This window comes from Oncorhynchus mykiss, chromosome 5, assembly GCF_057628025.1.
Source record: "Oncorhynchus mykiss isolate SJ-2025 chromosome 5, ASM5762802v1, whole genome shotgun sequence".
Classification (NCBI taxonomy): Eukaryota; Metazoa; Chordata; class Actinopteri; order Salmoniformes; family Salmonidae; genus Oncorhynchus; species Oncorhynchus mykiss.
This window is the reverse complement of record NC_143026.1, coordinates 93,687,321-93,706,544: the sequence shown is the minus strand read 5'-3', so window position 1 is coordinate 93,706,544 and position 19,224 is coordinate 93,687,321. Positions and strand designations below refer to the sequence as shown.

The 19,224-nt window shown below is 46.0% G+C and overlaps 1 protein-coding gene and 1 long non-coding RNA gene across 3 annotated transcripts in view; one reads left to right on the top strand and one right to left on the bottom strand.

Moving 5' to 3' along the window:
• Positions 1–19,224, top strand: part of LOC149983633 (uncharacterized) — a 452,711-nt gene that overhangs the window by 82,697 nt on the left and 350,790 nt on the right. The window lies entirely within an intron of this gene.
• sned1 (sushi, nidogen and EGF-like domains 1) overlaps positions 1–19,224 on the bottom strand; it is a 130,232-nt gene that overhangs the window by 36,047 nt on the left and 74,961 nt on the right. For both annotated transcript variants that reach the window (XR_016496374.1, XM_036978927.2), the window contains exons 12-17: positions 16,208–16,294; positions 15,827–15,964; positions 8,196–8,315; positions 7,644–7,760; positions 5,680–5,823; positions 3,140–3,313 (exon numbers count right to left, since the gene is read on the bottom strand). Coding sequence is in view for 1 of the 2 variants with exons in the window: in XM_036978927.2 (XP_036834822.2) it covers positions 3,140–3,313; positions 5,680–5,823; positions 7,644–7,760; positions 8,196–8,315; positions 15,827–15,964; positions 16,208–16,294 (780 nt within the window). In the remaining variant the exon portion in view is untranslated. The remainder of the gene's footprint in view (positions 1–3,139; positions 3,314–5,679; positions 5,824–7,643; positions 7,761–8,195; positions 8,316–15,826; positions 15,965–16,207; positions 16,295–19,224) is intronic.

Below are 19,224 nucleotides of genomic sequence, written 5' to 3'. Positions count from 1 at the left end.
CATGGCTGTCATGTCTTAGGAGCTAGAAGCGGAGCTGTCATATCTGTCATATCTTAGGAGCTAGAAGCAGAGCTGCCATGGCTGTCATGTCTTAGGAGCTAGAAGCAGAGCTGTCATATCTGTCATATCTTAGGAGCTAGAAGCAGAGCTGCCATGGCTGTCATGTCTTAGGAGCTAGAAGCAGAGCTGCCATATCTGTCATGTGTTAGGAGCTAGAAGCAGAGCTGCCATATCTGTCATGTCTTAGGAGCTAGAAGCAGAGCTGCCATATCTGTCATGTGTTAGGAGCTAGAAGCAGAGCTGCCATGGCTGTCATGTCTTAGGAGCTAGAAGCGGAGCTGTCATATCTGTCATATCTTAGGAGCTAGAAGCAGAGCTGCCATGGCTGTCATGTCTTAGGAGCTAGAAGCAGAGCTGTCATATCTGTCATATCTTAGGAGCTAGAAGCAGAGCTGCCATGGCTGTCATGTCTTAGGAGCTAGAAGCAGAGCTGTCATATCTGTCATATCTTAGGAGCTAGAAGCAGAGCTGCCATGGCTGTCATGTCTTAGGAGCTAGAAGCAGAGCTGCCATGGCTGTCATGTCTTAGGAGCTAGAAGCAGAGCTGTCATATCTGTCATATCTTAGGAGCTAGAAGCAGAGCTGCCATGGCTGTCATGTCTTAGGAGCTAGAAGCAGAGCTGCCATTTCTGTCATGTGTTAGGAGCTAGAAGCAGAGCTGCCATGGCTGTCATGTCTTACGAGCTAGAAGCAGAGCTGCCATTTCTGTCATGTGTTAGGAGCTAGAAGCAGAGCTGCCATGGCTGTCATGTCTTAGGAGCTAGAAGCAGAGCTGCCATGGCTGTCATGTCTTAGGAGCTAGAAGCAGAGCTGTCATGGCTGTCATGTCTTAGGAGCTAGAAGCAGAGCTGCCATGGCTGTCATGTCTTAGGAGCTAGAAGCAGAGCTGCCATGTCTGTCATGTCTTAGGAGCTAGAAGCAGAGCTGCCATGGCTGTCATGTGTGAGGAGCTAGAAGCAGAGCTGCCATGGCTGTCATGTCTTAGGAGCTAGAAGCAGAGCTGCCATGGCTGTCATGTCTTAGGAGCTAGAAGCAGAGCTGCCATGGCTGTCATGTCTTAGGAGCTAGAAGCAGAGCTGCCATGGCTGTCATGTGTTAGTAGATAGAAGCAGAGCTGCCATGGCTGTCATGTCTTAGGAGCTAGAAGCAGAGCTGCCATGGCTGTCATGTGTTAGGAGCTAGAAGCAGAGCTGCCATGGCTGTCATGTGTTAGGAGCTAGAAGCAGAGCTGCCATGGCTGTCATGTGTTAGGAGCTAGAAGCAGAGCTGCCATGGCAGTCATGTCTTTGGAGCTAGAAGCAGAGCTGCCATGGCTGTCATGTGTTAGGAGCTAGAAGCAGAGCTGCCATGGCTGTCATGTGTTAGGAGCTAGAAGCAGAGCTGCCATGGCTGTCATGTGTTAGGAGCTAGAAGCAGAGCTGCCATGGCTGTCATGTGTTAGGAGCTAGAAGCAGAGCTGCCATGTCTGTCATGTCTTAGGAGCTAGAAGCAGAGCTGCCATGGCTGTCATGTGTTAGGAGCTAGAAGCAGAGCTGCCATGGCTGTCATGTCTTAGGAGCTAGAAGCAGAGCTGCCATGGCTGTCATGTGTTAGGAGCTAGAAGCAGAGCTGCCATGGCTGTCATGTCTTAGGAGCTAGAAGCAGAGCTGCCATGGCTGTCATGTCTTTGGAGCTAGAAGCAGAGCTGCCATGGCTGTCATGTCTTAGGAGCTAGAAGCAGAGCTGCCATGGCTGTCATGTCTTAGGAGCTAGAAGCAGAGCTGCCATGGCTGTCATGTGATAGGAGCTAGAAGCAGAGCTGCCATGTCTGTCATGTCTTAGGAGCTAGAAGCAGAGCTGCCATGGCTGTCATGTCTTAGGAGCTAGAAGCAGAGCTGCCATGGCTGTCATGTCTTAGAAGCTAGAAGCAGAGCTGCCATGTCTGTCATGTCTTAGGAGCTAGAAGCAGAGCTGCCATGGCTGTCATGTCTTAGGAGCTAGAAGCAGAGCTGCCATGGCTGTCATGTCTTAGGAGCTAGAAACAGAGCTGCCATGGCTGTCATGTCTTAGGAGCTAGAAGCAGAGCTGCCATGGCTGTCATGTCTTAGGAGCTAGAAGCAGAGCTGCCATGGCTGTCATGTCTTAGGAGCTAGAAACAGAGCTGCCATGGCTGTCATGTCTTAGGAGCTAGAAACAGAGCTGCCATGGCTGTCATGTCTTAGGAGCTAGAAGCAGAGCTGCCATTTCTGTCGGCGCCATCTATGTATATAAAGTAGTGCACTATATAGGGAATAGGATGTATTTGGGACACAGCTTAGATTTCCCTCTAAAATATGATTGACAGCGAAACTGTCATAATTAAAACTGTCTTCCTCTGCCAATGCAATATCTGCCTTTCCCATTCAGCTCTCTGCAGAGACCACCAAGTAACTTTCCCATTCAGCTTACTAAGTAACTGTTTATAAGCACCCGAATATATATATAAAAAAATATATATATACATTTACCCCATTTTCTCCCCAATTGGTAGTTACAGTCTTGTCTCAACGCTGCAACTCCCGTACGGACTCGGGAGAGGCGAAAGTTGAGAGCCGTGCGTCCTCCGAAACACAACCGAACCAAGCCGCACTGCTTCTTGACACAATTCCCACTTAAACCGGAAGCCAGCCGCACCAATGTGTCAGAGGAAACACCGTACACCTGGCGACGTGTCAGCATGCACTGCGTCCGGCCAGCCACAGGAGTCGCTGCTGGCCAAACACTCCCCTAACCCGGACTACTTTGGACCAATTGTGCGCCGCCCCATGGGTCTCCCGGTCGCGGCCGGCTGCGCCAGAGCCTGGACTCAAACCAGGATCTCTAGTGGCACAGCTAGCACTGCGATGCAGAGCCTTAGACCACTGAGACACTCTGGAGGCTGAAACCCCCGAATAGTTACAGTAAAGACTAATGAAGAACCCAGAAGACCACAGACAGACAGACAGACAGACAGACAGACAGACAGACCACTATGTTAGTAGTATTCATGACAGACAGACAGACATACAGACAGACAGAGAGACAGACAGACGTGCCATGTGGTGTGTTACTGCATACAGACCCTGGCAGACAGGGGGTTGGCTCCAGGCCCCCTGCCCCCCACAGATGCTCTGGGTGGCCCTGGGCATGGGGGTGTATCCTGGGTGGCACACGTACAGCGCCATGGAGCCTGGCGACGTAGAGGAGAACTGGAGCTCTGCATGCTTCACCTGCAGGGGGGGACCACAGTCCAGGTCTGGAAGACATAGAAACGTGACGGCACAGTTACAGCAACGACACAGGTACAGCAACGACACAGTTACAGCACAGTTACAGCAACGACACAGGTACAGCAACGACACAGTTACAGCACAGTTACAGCAACGACACAGGTACAGCAACGACACAGTTACAGCACAGTTACAGCAACGACACAGGTACAGCAACGACACAGTTACAGCACAGTTACAGCAACAACACGGGTACAGCAACGACACAGTTACAGCACAGTTACAGCAACAACACGGGTACAGCAACAACACAGTTACAGCACAGTTACAGCAACGACACAGTTACAACAACGACACAGTTACAGCAACGGCACAGTTACAACAACAACACAGTTACAACACATTTACAACAACTACATAGTTACAGCACAGTTACAGCAACAACACAGTTACAGCAACAACACAGTTACAGCAACGACACAGTTACAGCAACGACACAGTTACAAAACAGTTACAGCACCGACACAGTTACAGCACCGACACAGTTACAGCAACGATACAGTTACAGCACAGTTACAGCACCGACACAGTTACAGCACAGTTACAGCAACAACACAGTTACAGCAACAACACAGTTACAGCAACGACACAGTTACAGCAACGACACAGTTACAAAAGAGTTACAGCACCGACACAGTTACAGCACCGACACAGTTACAGCAACGACACAGTTACAGCAGCGACACAGTTACAGCACAGTTACAACAACGACACAGTTACAGCACAGTTACAACAACGACACAGATACAACAACGACACAGATACAGCAACAACACAGTTACAACAACGACACAGTTACAGCACAGTTACAGCAACGACACAGTTACAACAACGACACAGTTACAAAAACGACACAGGTACAGCACAGTTACAGCAACGACACAGATACAGCAACAACACAGTTACAACAACGACACAGTTACAGCACAGTTACAGCAATGACACAGTTACAACAACGGCAAAGTTACAAAAACGACACAGGTACAGCAACGACACAGTTACAACAACGACACAGTTACAACAACGACACAGTTACAACAACGACACAGTTACAACAACGACACAGTTACAACACAGTTACAACAACGACACAGTTACAACAACGACACAGGTACAGCAACTACACAGTTACAACAACGACACAGTTACAACAACGACACAGTTACAGCACTGTTACAGCAACGACCTACTTCAATGGCAGAGTCATAGTAACAGAGATGTGACCTACTTCAATGGCAGAGTCATAGTAACAGAGATGTGACCTACCCTCCACCACAATGACAGTCATAGATGTGACCTACCCTTCACACTCCGGGATGTTGGCCTTCTAGGCAGAGTTGCAAAGTAAAAAGCCATATCTCAGACTGGCCAATCAAAAGAAAAGATGGGCAAAATAACACAGACACTGGACAGAGGAACTCTGCCTAGAAGGCCAGCATCCCGGAGTCGCCTCTTCACTGTTGACGTTGAGGTGTTTTGCGGGTACTATTTAATGAAGCTGCCAGTTGAGGACTTGTGATGCGTCTAGACACTCTAATGTACTTGTCCTCTTGCTCAGTTGTGCACCGGGGCCTCCCACTCCTCTTTCTATTCTGGTTAGAGCCAGTTCTGCCCTGTTCTGTAAAGGGAGTAGTACACAGTGTTGTACAATTTCTCGCATGGAATAGCCTTCATTTCTCAGAACAAGAATAGACTGATGAGTTTCAGAAGAAAGGTCTTTGTTTCTGGCCATTCTGAGCCTGTAATCGAACCCACAAAGGCTGATGCTCCAGATACTCAACTAGTCTAAAGAAGGACAGTTTTATTGCTTCTTTAATCAACGCAACAGTTTTCAGCTGTGCTAACATAATTGCAAAAGGGTTTTCTAACGATCAATTAGCCTTTTCAATTAGCCTTTTAGCTAACACAATGTGCCACTGGAACACAGGGGTAATGGTTGTTGATAATGAGCATCTGTAGATATTCCATTAAATGTCAGCCGTTTCCAGCCACAATAATGATTTACAACATTAGCAATGTCTACACCACATTTCTGATCAATTTCATGTTATTTTAATGGACAAAAAAAAGTGATTTTCTTTAAATAAAAACAAGGACATTTCTAAGTGACCCCAAACTTTTGAATGGTAGTGTACGTAGTCTATGTGTCTTTGTCATCGCTGAGATTGTCGTATTATGATAGGCAGCTGTTTAACTATCAGCTGAGGGAGTGAGGGATTATCACCTCTTGACCCCATAGTCTATACAGCCATGTTTTAGGGCAAAGTGAACCCACAAAATAGACTGCTCTAACGTCTGTCCGTCCGACCGACCGACCGACCTATCTACCTACTTGCTGTGGAGTGTGCTGATCCCCTGCTGATGTCACAGTGTCTCCCGCTGAAGGATCCGGAACATTCACACTTGTACTTCCCGATGTAGTGGAAACATGTTCCTCCGTTCAGACAGGGGCTGGAGGAGCAGGGGTCTGGCCTCCCTGGGGACGGACGGACGGACAAACAGACAGACAGACAGACAGACAGACAGACAGACAGACAGACAGACAGACACCATTAGCATGAATTCAGGATATGTGTGTGTGTCATTCATACTGTACAGGGGATGACTGATTCATACTGTACAGGGGATGACTGTTTCATACTGTACAGGGGATGACTGATTCATACTGTACAGGGGATGACTGATTCATACTGTACAGGGGATGACTGATTCATACTGTAAAGGGGATGACTGATTCATACTGTACAGGGGATGACTGATTCATACTGTACAGGGGATGACTGATTCATACTGTATAGGGGATGACTGATTCATACTGTATAGGGGATGACTGATTCATACTGTACAGGTGATTCATACTGTACAGGGGATTCATACTGTACAGGGGATGACTGATTCATACTGTACAGGGGATGACTGATTCATACTGTACAGGGGATGACTGATTCATACTGTACAGGGGATGACTGATTCATACTGTACAGGGGGATGACTGATTCATACTGTAAAGGGGATGACTGATTCATACTGTACAGGGGATGACTGATTCATACTGTACAGGGGATGACTGATTCATACTGTATAGGGGATGACTGATTCATACTGTATAGGGGATGACTGATTCATACTGTACAGGTGATTCATACTGTACAGGGGATTCATACTGTACAGGGGATGACTGATTCATACTGTACAGGGGATGACTGATTCATACTGTACAGGGGATGACTGATTCATACTGTACAGGGGATGACTGATTCATACTGTACAGGGGGATGACTGATTCATACTGTACAGGGGATGACTGATTCATACTGTACAGGGGATGACTGATTCATACTGTATAGGGGATGACTGATTCATACTGTATAGGGGATGACTGATTCATACTGTACAGGTGATTCATACTGTACAGGGGATTCATACTGTACAGGGGATGACTGATTCATACTGTACGGGGGATGACTGATTCATACTGTACAGGGGATGACTGATTCATACTGTACAGGGGATGACTGATTCATACTGTACAGGGGATGACTGATTCATACTGTACAGGGGATGACTGATTCATACTATACAGGGGATGACTGATTCATACTGTACAGGGGATGACTGATTCATACTGTACAGGGGATGACTGATTCATACTGTACAGGGGATGACTGTTTCATACTGTACAGGGGATGACTGATTCATACTGTACAGGGGATGACTGATTCATACTGTACAGGGGATGACTGATTCATACTGTACAGGGGATGACTGTTTCATACTGTACAGGGGATGACTGATTCATACTGTACAGGGGATGACTGATTCATACTGTACAGGGGATGACTGATTCATACTGTACAGGGGATGACTGATTCATACTGTACATTGGATGTGGGACACAGTTAGAAGAAAGGAAACGCAAAGATCATGTTTTATGACGGGCCAACTAAAAACATGAATACGAACACATTTTACATTAACCATAACGTGTGTGTGTGTGCGTGCGTGAGAGAGAGAGAGAGAGAGAGAGCGAGAGAGAGAGTGAGAGAGAGTGAGAGAGAGAGGGAGAGAGAGGGAGAGAGAGATAGAGAGTGTGAGAGAGAGAGGGAGAGAGAGAGAGAGAGAGAGAGTGAGAGAGTGAGAGAGAGTGAGAGAGAGTGAGAGAGTGAGAGAGTGGGAGAGTGAGAGAGTGAGAGAGAGTGAGAGAGTGAGAGAGAGAGAGAGAGAGAGAGAGAGAGAGAGAGAACGATATTGATGGACAGAGAGAGAAAGAGAGAGAGAGGGAGACATAGAACTCACCCACTTCACAGTGTTTACCAGTGAACCTGTATGGACAGACACAGAGGAAGCTCCCTGCCTCCTCTTTACAGGAGCCTCCGTTACGACACGGGCCAGAGGCACAGGTATTGAGTCTGACTGGGGGAGGAGAAAACACATTAACATCAATCAATCGGTGTGAGGGAAATCATTGCAGTAGAAACCATATTCACAGCACACAAAGGGCTTGTTATGAACCTTGTTTAACGAAGCAATAAGGCCCGAGGAGGTGTGTTATATGGCCAATATACCACGGCTAAGGGATGTTCTTAAGCACGATACAACGCCGAGTGCCTGGATACAGCCCGTGGTATATTGGCCATATACTACAAACCCCCGAGGTGCCTTATAGCTATTATAAACTGGTTACCAAAGTCATTAGAGCAGTAAAAATACATGTTTTGTCATACCTGTGGTATACAGTCTGATATACAGTACCAAGGCTGTCAGCCAATCAGAATTCAGGGCTCGAGTTCTTCAACCCGGGCTAATTGTTTCCTATGTCTTATTAAGTGAATGCTAATGGCATACTACCTTTCTCACAGTGTTTCCCTCTGTATCCTTGCTTGCACTCGCAGGTGTAGCCTCCATCTCTCTCATAGCACTGACCTCCGTTCAGACACGGGGACGAATCACAGACCGATCGAGGCTGTACTGGAAAACACACGCACCGACTTGACTGCGTTCCATCTCTCTCTCTCTCTCACACACACACACACACACACACACACACACACACACACACACACACACACACACACTACGGACGCATCGGCAACTCTAAAACGAACCCATCACCCAGTTTACCACATCCCTCCACCCATCGTCCAAACATACTGAGCCCAAAGAAACATAAACTGAAGGAGGATAACCCGAGGGATTTTTAACTGATAACTCTGTTTTTCAATGTGTCTCCTGTTGCTCTTTTTATTGTCTGAACTGCCTCCTCCACCAAGCCGTTCGGGGAGAGGTGGTAGGGGGGGGCGGAGGAGATATGACAAATACCATTGTTTTTTTTATTTATTTCACCTTTATTTAACCAGGTAGGCAAGTTGAGAACAAGTTCTCATTTACAATTGCGACCTGGCCAAGATAAAGCAAAGCAGTTCGACACATACAACGACACAGAGTTACACATGGAGTAAAACAAACATACAGTCAATAATACAGTAGAACAATAAGTCTATATACGATGTGAGCAAATGAGGTGAGATAAGGGAGGTAAAGGCAAAAAAGGCCATGGTGGCGAAGTAAATACAATATAGCAAGTAAAACACTGGAATGGTAGATTTGCAGTGGAAGAATGTGCAAAGTAGAGATAGAAATAATGGGGTGCAAAGGAGCTAAATAAGTAAATAAATACATAAATACAGTAGGGGGAGAGGTAGTTGTTTGGGCTAAATTATAGATGGGCTATGTACAGGTGCAGTAATCTGTGAGCTGCTCTGACAGCTGGTGCTTAAAGCTAGTGAGGGGGATAAGTGTTTCCAGTTTCAGAGATTTTGTTGTTCGTTCCAGTCATTGGCAGCAGAGAACTGAAAGGAGAGGCGGACAAAGGAAGAATTGGTTTTGGGGGTGACCAGTGAGATATACCTGCTGGAGCGCGTGCTACAGGTGGGTGCTGCTATGGTGACCAGAGAGCTGAGATAAGGGGGACTTTACTTAGTAGGGTCTTGTAGATGACCTTGAGCCAGTGGGTTTTGCGACGAGGATGAAGCGAGGGCCAGCCAACGAGAACATACAGGTCGCAGTGGTGGGTAGTATATGGAGCTTTGGTGACAAAACGGATGGCACTGTGATAGACTGCATCCAAGTTATTGAGTAGGGTGGAGGCTATTTTGTAAATGACATCGCCGAAGTCGAGGATCGGTAGGATGGTCAGTTTTACAAGGGTATGTTTGGCAGCATGAGTGAAATAGGTTGCGAAATAGGAAGCCAATTCTAGAATTACCTTTGGATTGGAGATGTTTGATGTGAGTCTGGAAGGAGAGTTTACAGTCTAATCAGACACCTAGGTATTTGTAGTTGTCCATATATTCTAAGTCAGAACCGTCCAGAGTAGTAATGTTGGACGGGCGGGCAGGTGCAGGCAGCGATCAGTTGAAGAGCATGCATTTAGTTTTACTTGTATTTAAGAGCAATTGGAGGCCACGGAAGGAGAGTTGTATGGCATTTAAGCTTGCCTGGAGGGTTGTTAACACAGTGTCCAAAGAAGGGCCAGAAGTATACAGAATAGTGTCTCCTGCGTAGAGGTTTATCAGAGACTCACCAGCAGCAAGAGCAGCATCATTGATGTATACAGAGAAGAGAGTCGGTCCAAGAATTGAACCCTGAGGCACCCCCATAGAGACTGCCAGAGGCCCGGACAACAGGCCCTCCGATTTGACACACTGAACTCTATCAGAGAAGTAGTTGGTGAACCAGGTGAGGCAATTATTTGAGAAACCATGGCTATCGAGTCTGCCGATGAAGATGTGGTGATTGACAAAGTCGAAAGCCTTAGCCAGATCAATGAATACGGCTGCACAGTATTGTTTCTTATCGATAGCGGTTAAGATATAGTTTAGGACCTTGAGCGTGGCTGAGGTGCACCAATGACCAGCTCTGAAACCAGATTGCATAGCGAAGAAAGTATGTTGGGTTCGAAATGGTCGGTAATCTGTTTGTTGACTTGGCTTTCGAAGACCTTAGAAAGGCAGGGTAGGATAGATATAGGTAGCAGTTTGGGTCAAGAGTGTCCCCCCCTTTGAAGAGGGGGATGACCGCAGCTGCTTTCCAATCTTTGGGAATCTCAGACGACACGAAAGATAGGTTGAACAGGCTAGTAATAGGGGTTGCAACAATTTCGGCAGATAATTTTTAGAAAGAAAGGGTCCAGATTGTCTAGCCCGGCTGATTTGTAAGGGTCCAGATTTTACAGCTCTTTCAGAACATCAGCTGACTGGATTTGGGAGAAGGAGAAATGGGGAAGGCTTGGGCGAGTTGCTGTGTGGGGTGCAGTGCTGTTGACCGGGGTAGGCGTAGCCAGGTGGAAAGCATGGCCAGCCGTAGAAAAATGCTTATTGAAATTCTCAATTATAGTGGATTTATCGGTGGTGACAGTGTTTCCTATCCTCAGTGCAGTGGGCAGCTGGGAGGAGGTGTTCTTATTCTCCATGGACTTTACAGTGTCCCAAAAACTGTTTTGAGTTTGTGTTGCAGGAAGCAAATTTCTGCTTGAAAAAGCTAGCCTTGGCTTTTCTAACTGCCTGTGTATATTGGTTTCTAGCTTCTCTGAAAAGTTGCATATCACGTGGGCTGTTCGATGCTAATGCAGAACGCCATAGGATGTTTTTGTGTTGGTTAAGGGCAGTCAGGTCTGGAGAGAACCAAGGGCTATATCTGTTCCTGGTAGTAAATTTATTGAATGGGGCATGCTTATTTAAGATGGTGAGGAAGGCATTTAAAAAAAATAACCAGGCATCCTCTACTGACGGGATGAGGTCAATATCCTTCCAGGATACCCCGGCCAGGTCGATTAGAAAGGCCTGCTCGCTGAAGTGTTTCAGGGAGCGTTTGATAGTGATGAGTGGAGGTCGTTTGACCGCTGACCCATTACGGATGCAGGCAATGAGGCAGTGATCGCTAAGATCTTGGTTGAAAACAGCAGAGGTGTATTTAGAGGGCAAGTTGGTTAGGATTATATCTATGAGGGTGCCCGTGTTTATGGCTTTGGGGTGGTACCTGGTAGGTTCATTGATCATTTGTGTCAGATTGAGGGCATCAAGCTTAGATTGTAGGATGGCTGGGGTGTTAAGCATGTTCCAGTTTAGGTCGCCTAGCAGCACGAGCTCTGAAGATAGATGGGGGGAAATCAGTTCAAATATGGTGTCCAGAGCACAGCTGGGGGCAGAGGGTGGTCTATAGCAGGCGGCAACGGTGAGAGACTTATTTTTAGAGAGGTGGATTTTTAAAAGTAGAAGTTCAAATTGTTTGGGTACAGACCTGCATAATATGGCAGATCTCTGCAGTAGATTGCAACACTTCCCCCTTTGGCCGTTCTATCTTGTCTGAAAATGTTGTAGTTAGGGATGAAGATTTCAGAATCTTTGGTAGTCTTCCTAAGCCAGGATTCAGACACGGCTAGAACATTCAGGTTGGCAGAGTGTGCTAAAGCAGCGAATAAAACAAACTTAGGGAGGAGGTTTCTAATATTAACATGCATTAACATGCTATTGCGGTTACAGAAGTCGTCAAAAGAGAGCGCCTGGGGAATAGGAGTGGAGCTAGGCACTGCAGGGCCTGGATTCACCTCTACATCCCCAGAGGAACAGAGGAGGAGTAGGATAAGGATACGGCTAAAAGCTATGAGAACAGAGAGCAAAAGGAGGTTTCTGGGGGCGATAAAATAGCTTCAAGGTATAATGTACAGACAAAGGTAAGGTAGGATGTGAATACAGTGAAGGTAAACCTAGGTATTGAGTGATGATGAGATACATATTGTCTCTAGAAACATCATTGAAACCAGGTGATGTCATCGCATGTGTGGGTGGTGGAACTGAAAGGTTGCCAGAAAGACCTTATACTCCGCACTCATAAAGATGGCTGTATTGTCTGATACGGGGACGACCATGAGTACTGAGCACTTCCCTGAGATTCTCAGTTGTTGTTGCTGATTTTGCAGTGCAGACTGGGAAAACTTCAAGCCATTTGGAGTGAACATCCACAGCCAACAAGAACATCTTCCAAAGGAAAGGCCCTGCCTAGTCAATGTGAATGCGAGTCCAGGGTTTTCCAGGCCACTCACAAGGGCTGATGGGAGCTTGTGCTGGAGCATTTCCTAGTAGCACATGATTGGACATGCTCTTCCGCCACTTTGTCCAATCCTGGCCACCACATGTGCGCTCTTGTTGTAGCTTTCATTCTGAATACACCTGGGTGGAAGAGTTCCTTCAGTAAAAGTGGCACCAATAGTTGAAGCTCCCAAAGCAGGATGCCGTCCTCCACCAAGAGTTTGTTTCTCCTTTTAAAATATGGCTGCAACTCTTTCGTAGGACAGCCGGCCGTCTCTCCTTGACGAAGCGGCTGACTTTGGAGAAAAGAGGGTCTCTAACAGTCCATTATCTTCAGTTTACGATGGTCTATTGAAGCTCTTCGGTGCTGTTTCAATAAAGCACACCAGTTCAGGGGGACTTTTGGGGTCTTTGGACATGTCTGCGAGTGGCAGCCTGCTGAGACCATCAGCGTTAGCAATGGAAGGGCCCAGTCTGTACAGAGCTTTGATGAGGGCCCGTCTTTGCAGGCTCCCGGAGACATATTTTCTTCAGCTCACCCAGGGTGGCAACAAGCAAGACGTGATGCTGACTAGCCTCTCTGCGATGTACTCCATCTTCTGCGATCCCGTATGGAGAGCCATCACTTGTGATGATGAGTTGGCGCTTTGGGTCGTAATGCACAAGCAGTGCCGAAGACGACAGCAAGTCCTTGGATTTCTGGAAGGCTGTTTCTGGGGGGTTGTGCCGCTTCCACAGGAGGAGATGCAGTGGGTCCAGGACAGAGGCCACGTCAGGGAGAGAAAAACGAAAGAAGCCACAATAGTTTAACATCGCAAGTTAGGCCCGTAAGCTCACTCACATCTTTGGGTTCTGAGGCCTCTTTGATTGTACAAGGGTTGAAGCCCATTGGCTGTGACTTTGTGCCCCAAGTTCTGTACTTCAGGAAAACAAAGCCCTGCGCACACCCAGTCTTGATAGCACTGTTTCAAGGTTTCCTCAGTGACACCAGGTGATAAGGATATAACCCAGGTATACAGCAGTGTGCCTGCTAACAGATTATGTTCTTTAAAAGATAGCACAGGCAGAGGAGGCTCCAAACGGAAGATGTGTGTACTGAAACAGCCCCTTGTGGGTGTTTATTCTAGCCACTTTGATGATATTCGTGAGACATGTCCAAGTTTGGAACAGCATGTCCCACCAGATACCTTTGTGAATAGCCCCTCTATCCTTGGCAGTAGGTACTGATCCAGCCTGGACGCAACATTGGCAGTTAGCTTGTAATCTCCACAAATCCTGATATTACCATCAGGCTTCATTACTGGGACAATGGGGGCCGCACACTCAGAGTAAGGGATTGGTTCCAGTATTCCAGTGGTCTGGAGCCTGTCCAGCTCTGCCTCGACAATCTGTTGTAGTGCAAACGGCACTTGGCGTTCTTTGCAGAAGCATGGTCGACCAGACCGGTCCACCTGAATTCACACTTCCTTCTCTTCTAGTTTTTCCATAGTTCTTCTTTGAAAACATATGCTTGACAACACACTGTCCTGAGACCTTCGTGATTGGTTTTGCACATCCCTTGGCAGTCCAGTTGTAATACTGCCATCCAATCTCTTCCCAGCAGACTGGGACCTTGGACCGTCAACGTCTTCAGTCGTGTAGTTTGACCTTTAACCTTTGTACTGGACGTTGACGCACCCTGCACCGGAATGTGCTCTTCTGTCTATAACTTCAGCACTGTTAGCCGAGTGCTCTAGTTTCAACTGGGGTGCTTTGGCTTTTAGGTCAGCGAAAGCATGTTCTCCCAAAACAGTACAGGACGCCCCTGTTTCCACCTCGAACACGACTGGGGAGTTATCCAACTCCACTGTTGTCCACAGGTGGCTTGGGGGGGTTTCTCTTTAATCACCATTACATAGGCTGCGTCCTCGACAACCTCATCTGCTTCTTCCTCAGGTAATTTAAAAATGTTATATAGTTCAATCTGAACTGCTTTTTTCCCTGTTTTACAGAGTTGAGTCTCCTCTACAGCTGCATTGGCAACTCCATGTAGAACTAACCCATCACTCATGTTACCACAGTCCCACTTAGTCAACACCAAAATAAATCCAATTTAAATTTCTGTCTCCCCAACAGGGAATGTGACTCTCACACACACACGTCGTGCCACCGCCTGGACACAAAAGACACAAGTGTTTATCACTATGGTAACCAGGCTAAGGGAAGAAGGGAAGAAGAAGAAGAAGTAGAGGAAGAAGAAGAAGTAGAGGAAAAAGAAGAAGTAGAGGAAGAAGAAGAAGTAGAAGAGGAAGAAGAAGAAGAAGTAGTAATAGAGGAAGAAGAAGAAGAAGAAGTAGAGGAAGAAGAAGAAGAAGTAGAGGAAGAAGAAGAAGAAGTAATAGAGTAAGAAGAAGAAGTAGTAATATAGGAAGAAGAAGAAGTAGAGGAAGAAGAAGTAATAGAGGAAGAAGAAGAAGAAGTAGAGGAAGAAGAAGAAGTAATAGAGGAAGAAGAAGTAGAGGAAGAAGAAGAAGTAATAGAGGAAGAAGAAGAAGTAGTAGAGGAAGAAGAAGAAGAAGTAGAGGAAGAAGAAGAAGTAATAGAGGAAGAAGAAGAAGTAGAGGAAGAAGAAGAAGAAGTAATAGAGTAAGAAGAAGAAGAAGTAGAGGAAGAAGAAGAAGAAGTAATAGAGTAAGAAGAAGAAGAAGTAGTAATAGAGGAAGAAGAAGAAGTAGAGGAAGAAGAAGTAATAGAGGAAGAAGAAGAAGAAGAAGTAATAGAGGAAGAAGAAGAAGAAGTAGTAATAGAGGAAGAAGAAGAAGAAGTAGTAATAGAGGAAGAAGAAGAAGTAGTAATAGAGGAAGAAGAAGAAGTAGAGGAAGAAGAAGAAGTAGAGGAAGAATAAGAAGTAATAGAGGAAGAAGAAGAAGAAGTAGAGGAAGAAGAAGAAGAAGAAGTAGAGGAAGAAGAAGAAGTAATAGAGGAAGAAGAAGAAGAAGAAGAAGAAGTAGAGGAAGAAGAAGAAGTAGTAATAGAGGAAGAAGAAGAAGAAGAATAATATGTAATAGAGGAAGAAGAAGAAGAAGTAGAGGAAGAAGAAGAAGTAGAGGAAGAAGAAGAAGTAGAGGAAGAAGAAGAAGAATAAGTATAGGAAGAAGAATAAGTAGAGGAAGAAGAAGAAGTAATAGAGGAAGAAGAAGTAGAGGAAGAAGAAGAAGTAATAGAGGAAGAATAAGAAGTAATAGAGGAAGAAGAAGAAGAAGTAGAGGAAGAAGAAGAAGTAATAGAGGAAGAAGAAGTAGAGGAAGAAGAAGAAGTAATAGAGGAAGAAGAAGAAGTAGTAGAGGAAGAAGAAGAAGAAGTAGAGGAAGAAGAAGTAGAAGAAGCAGCAGCATCAGCAGCAGAGGCTCTTACCATAGGGCGGATAGAAGTCCTTGTGATCTAGGTCTGCCACACCTGTCTGACAGGTACATAGGTAGGTTCCTCCGTACTCCAGACAGGGTCCTCCGTCAGGACACGGCCTGCTGTTACTGCATGGGGTCTGGGTCACCACTGAGGAGGACAGGGGGGTCAGAGAGATAAAAATCCTGTTGTGACACTATGTCAAGAGTTGCAACCTTCCATCAAGGTAACCTTACCACCTACTACTCTGGTTCTGTGTGCCATGTGCTGCTACCTCGGTGAAAGCCAGGTGTAATCCACACCATGAAATTAACAAGGAATGTGTCTTTTTGTTACTAACTACAGTAGAATATGAGACTGGACCTACAGTGTACAAGATGATATGATACGTACCAAACTGACAGTAGATTCCGGTGAAGCCGGAGGTGCAGACACAGGTCCCGTCCACACAGACCCCTCCATTCTGGCACAGACACTCTCCTGAAGACACAAGCAGAAGAAGATGAAATCCTTATTATCTTATAAAGGCCTAAAGTCTAAAACACAACAAGTTAAAGCCACTGAGAGAAGAGCTCACATCCTGCCGGGACATTGGATATCGGCTGAAAGGGTTGTTGATTTGATTTATTAGGATCCTCATTAGCCGATGCTAATGGCGACAGCTAGTCATACTGGGATCTCTATTAGCCCATGCTAATGGTGACAGCTAGTCTTACTGGGATCTCTATTAGCCCATGCTAATGGCGACAGCTAGTCTTACTGGGATCTCTATTAGCCGATGCTAATGGCGACAGCTAGTTTTACTGGGATCTCTATTAGCCGATGCTAATGGCGACAGCTAGTCTTACTGTGGTCTCTATTAGCCGATGCTAATGGCGACAGCTAGTCTTACTGGGATCTCTATTAGCCGATGCTAATGGCGACAGCTAGTCTTACTGGGATCTCTATTAGCCGATGCTAATGGCGACAGCTAGTCTTACTGTGGTCTCTATTAGCCGATGCTAATGGCGACAGCTAGTCTTACTGGGATCTCTATTAGCCCATGCTAATGGCGACAGTTAGTCTTAACTGTGGTCTCTATTAGACGATGCTAATGGTGACAGCTAGTCTTACTGGGATCTCTATTAGCCGATGCTAATGGTGACAGCTAGTCTTACTGGGATCTCTATTAGCCGATGCTAATGGCGACAGCTAGTCTTACTGGGATCTCTATTAGCCGACGCTAATGATCACAGCTAGTCTTACTGTATTCCCTATTAGCCAACGCTAATGATCACAGCTAGTCTTACTGTATTCCCTATTAGCCGACGCTAATGGTCACAGCTAGTCTTAGTGTATTCCCTATTAGCCGACGCTAATGGTCACAGCTAGTCTTACTGTATTCCCTATTAGCCGACGCTAATGGTCACAGCTAGTCTTACTGTATTCCCTATTAGCCGACGCTAATGGTCACAGCTAGTCTTACTGTATTCCCTATTAGCCGACGCTAATGGTCACAGCTAGTGGTCCGACACATAAAGAAAAAGACATTACAGACAAAATAATTGATTTTACAATTTACATACATTTAAAAATATTAACATGCAGTGTGTGTGCATCTGTCACATGTCAGTACATACACACAACATGTAGGTCACATGTCAGTACATACACACAACATGTAGGTCACATGTCAGTACATACGCACAACATGTAGGTCACATGTCAGTGCATACACACAACATGTAGGTCACATGTCAGTACATACACACAACCAGTAGGTCACATGTCAGTACACACACAACCAGTAGGTCACATGTCAGTACACACACAACCAGTAGGTCACATGTCAGTACACACACAACCAGTAGGTCACACGTCAGTACATATACACAACATGTAGGTCACATGTCAGTACACACACAACATGTAGGTCACATGTCAGTACACACAACCAGTAGGTCACACGTCAGTACATATACACAACATGTAGGTCACATGTCAGTACACACACAACCAGTAGGTCACATGTCAGTACACACACAACCAGTAGGTCACACGTCAGTACATATACACAACATGTAGGTCACATGTCAGTACACACAACCAGTAGGTCACATGTCAGTACACACAACCAGTAGGTCACATGTCAGTACATACACACAACCAGTAGGTCACATGTCAGTACACACAACCAGTAGGTCACATGTCAGTACACACAACCAGTAGGTCACACGTCAGTACATACACACAACCAGTAGCTCACATGTCAGTGCACACAACCAGTAGGTCACATGTCAGTACATACACACACACCATGTAGATCACACGTCAGTACACACAACCAGTAGGTCACATGTCAGTACACACAACCAGTAGGTCACATGTCAGTACACACAACCAGTAGGTCACATGTCAGTACACACAACCAGTAGGTCACATGTCAGTACATACACACAACCAGTAGGTCACATGTCAGTACACACAACCAGTAGGTCACACGTCAGTACATACACACAACCAGTAGGTCACATGTCAGTACACACAACCAGTAGGTCACATGTCAGTACACACAACCAGTAGGTCACATGTCAGTACACACACACACCCAGTAGGTCGCATGTCAGTACATACACACACCATGTAGGTCACATGTCAGTACATACACACACCATGTAGGTCATATGTCAGTACAGACACACAACATGTAGGTCACATGTCAGTACACACACTCAACAAGTAGGTCACATGTCAGTACACACACAACCAGTAGGTCAAATGTCAGTACACACAACCAGTAGGTCACATGTCAGTACACACAACCAGTAGGTCACATGTCAGTACACACAACCAGTAGGTCACATGTCAGTACATACACACAACCAGTAGGTCACATGTCAGTACACACAACCAGTAGGTCACACGTCAGTACATACACACAACCAGTAGGTCACATGTCAGTACACACAACCAGTAGGTCACATGTCAGTACATACACACAACCAGTAGGTCATATGTCAGTACACACACACACCCAGTAGGTCACATGTCAGTACATACACACACCATGTAGGTCACATGTCAGTACATACACACACCATGTAGGTCACATGTCAGTACAGACACACAACATGTAGGTCACATGTCAGTACACACACAACCAGTAGGTCACATGTCAGTGCACACAACCAGTAGGTCACATGTCAGCACATACACACACACCATGTAGATCACACGTCAGTACACACAACCAGTAGGTCACATGTCAGTACACACAACCAGTAGGTCACATGTCAGTACACACAAACAGTAGGTCACATGTCAGTACATACACACAACCAGTAGGTCACATGTCAGTACACACAACCAGTAGGTCACATGTCAGTACATACACACAACCAGTAGGTCACATGTCAGTACACACAACCAGT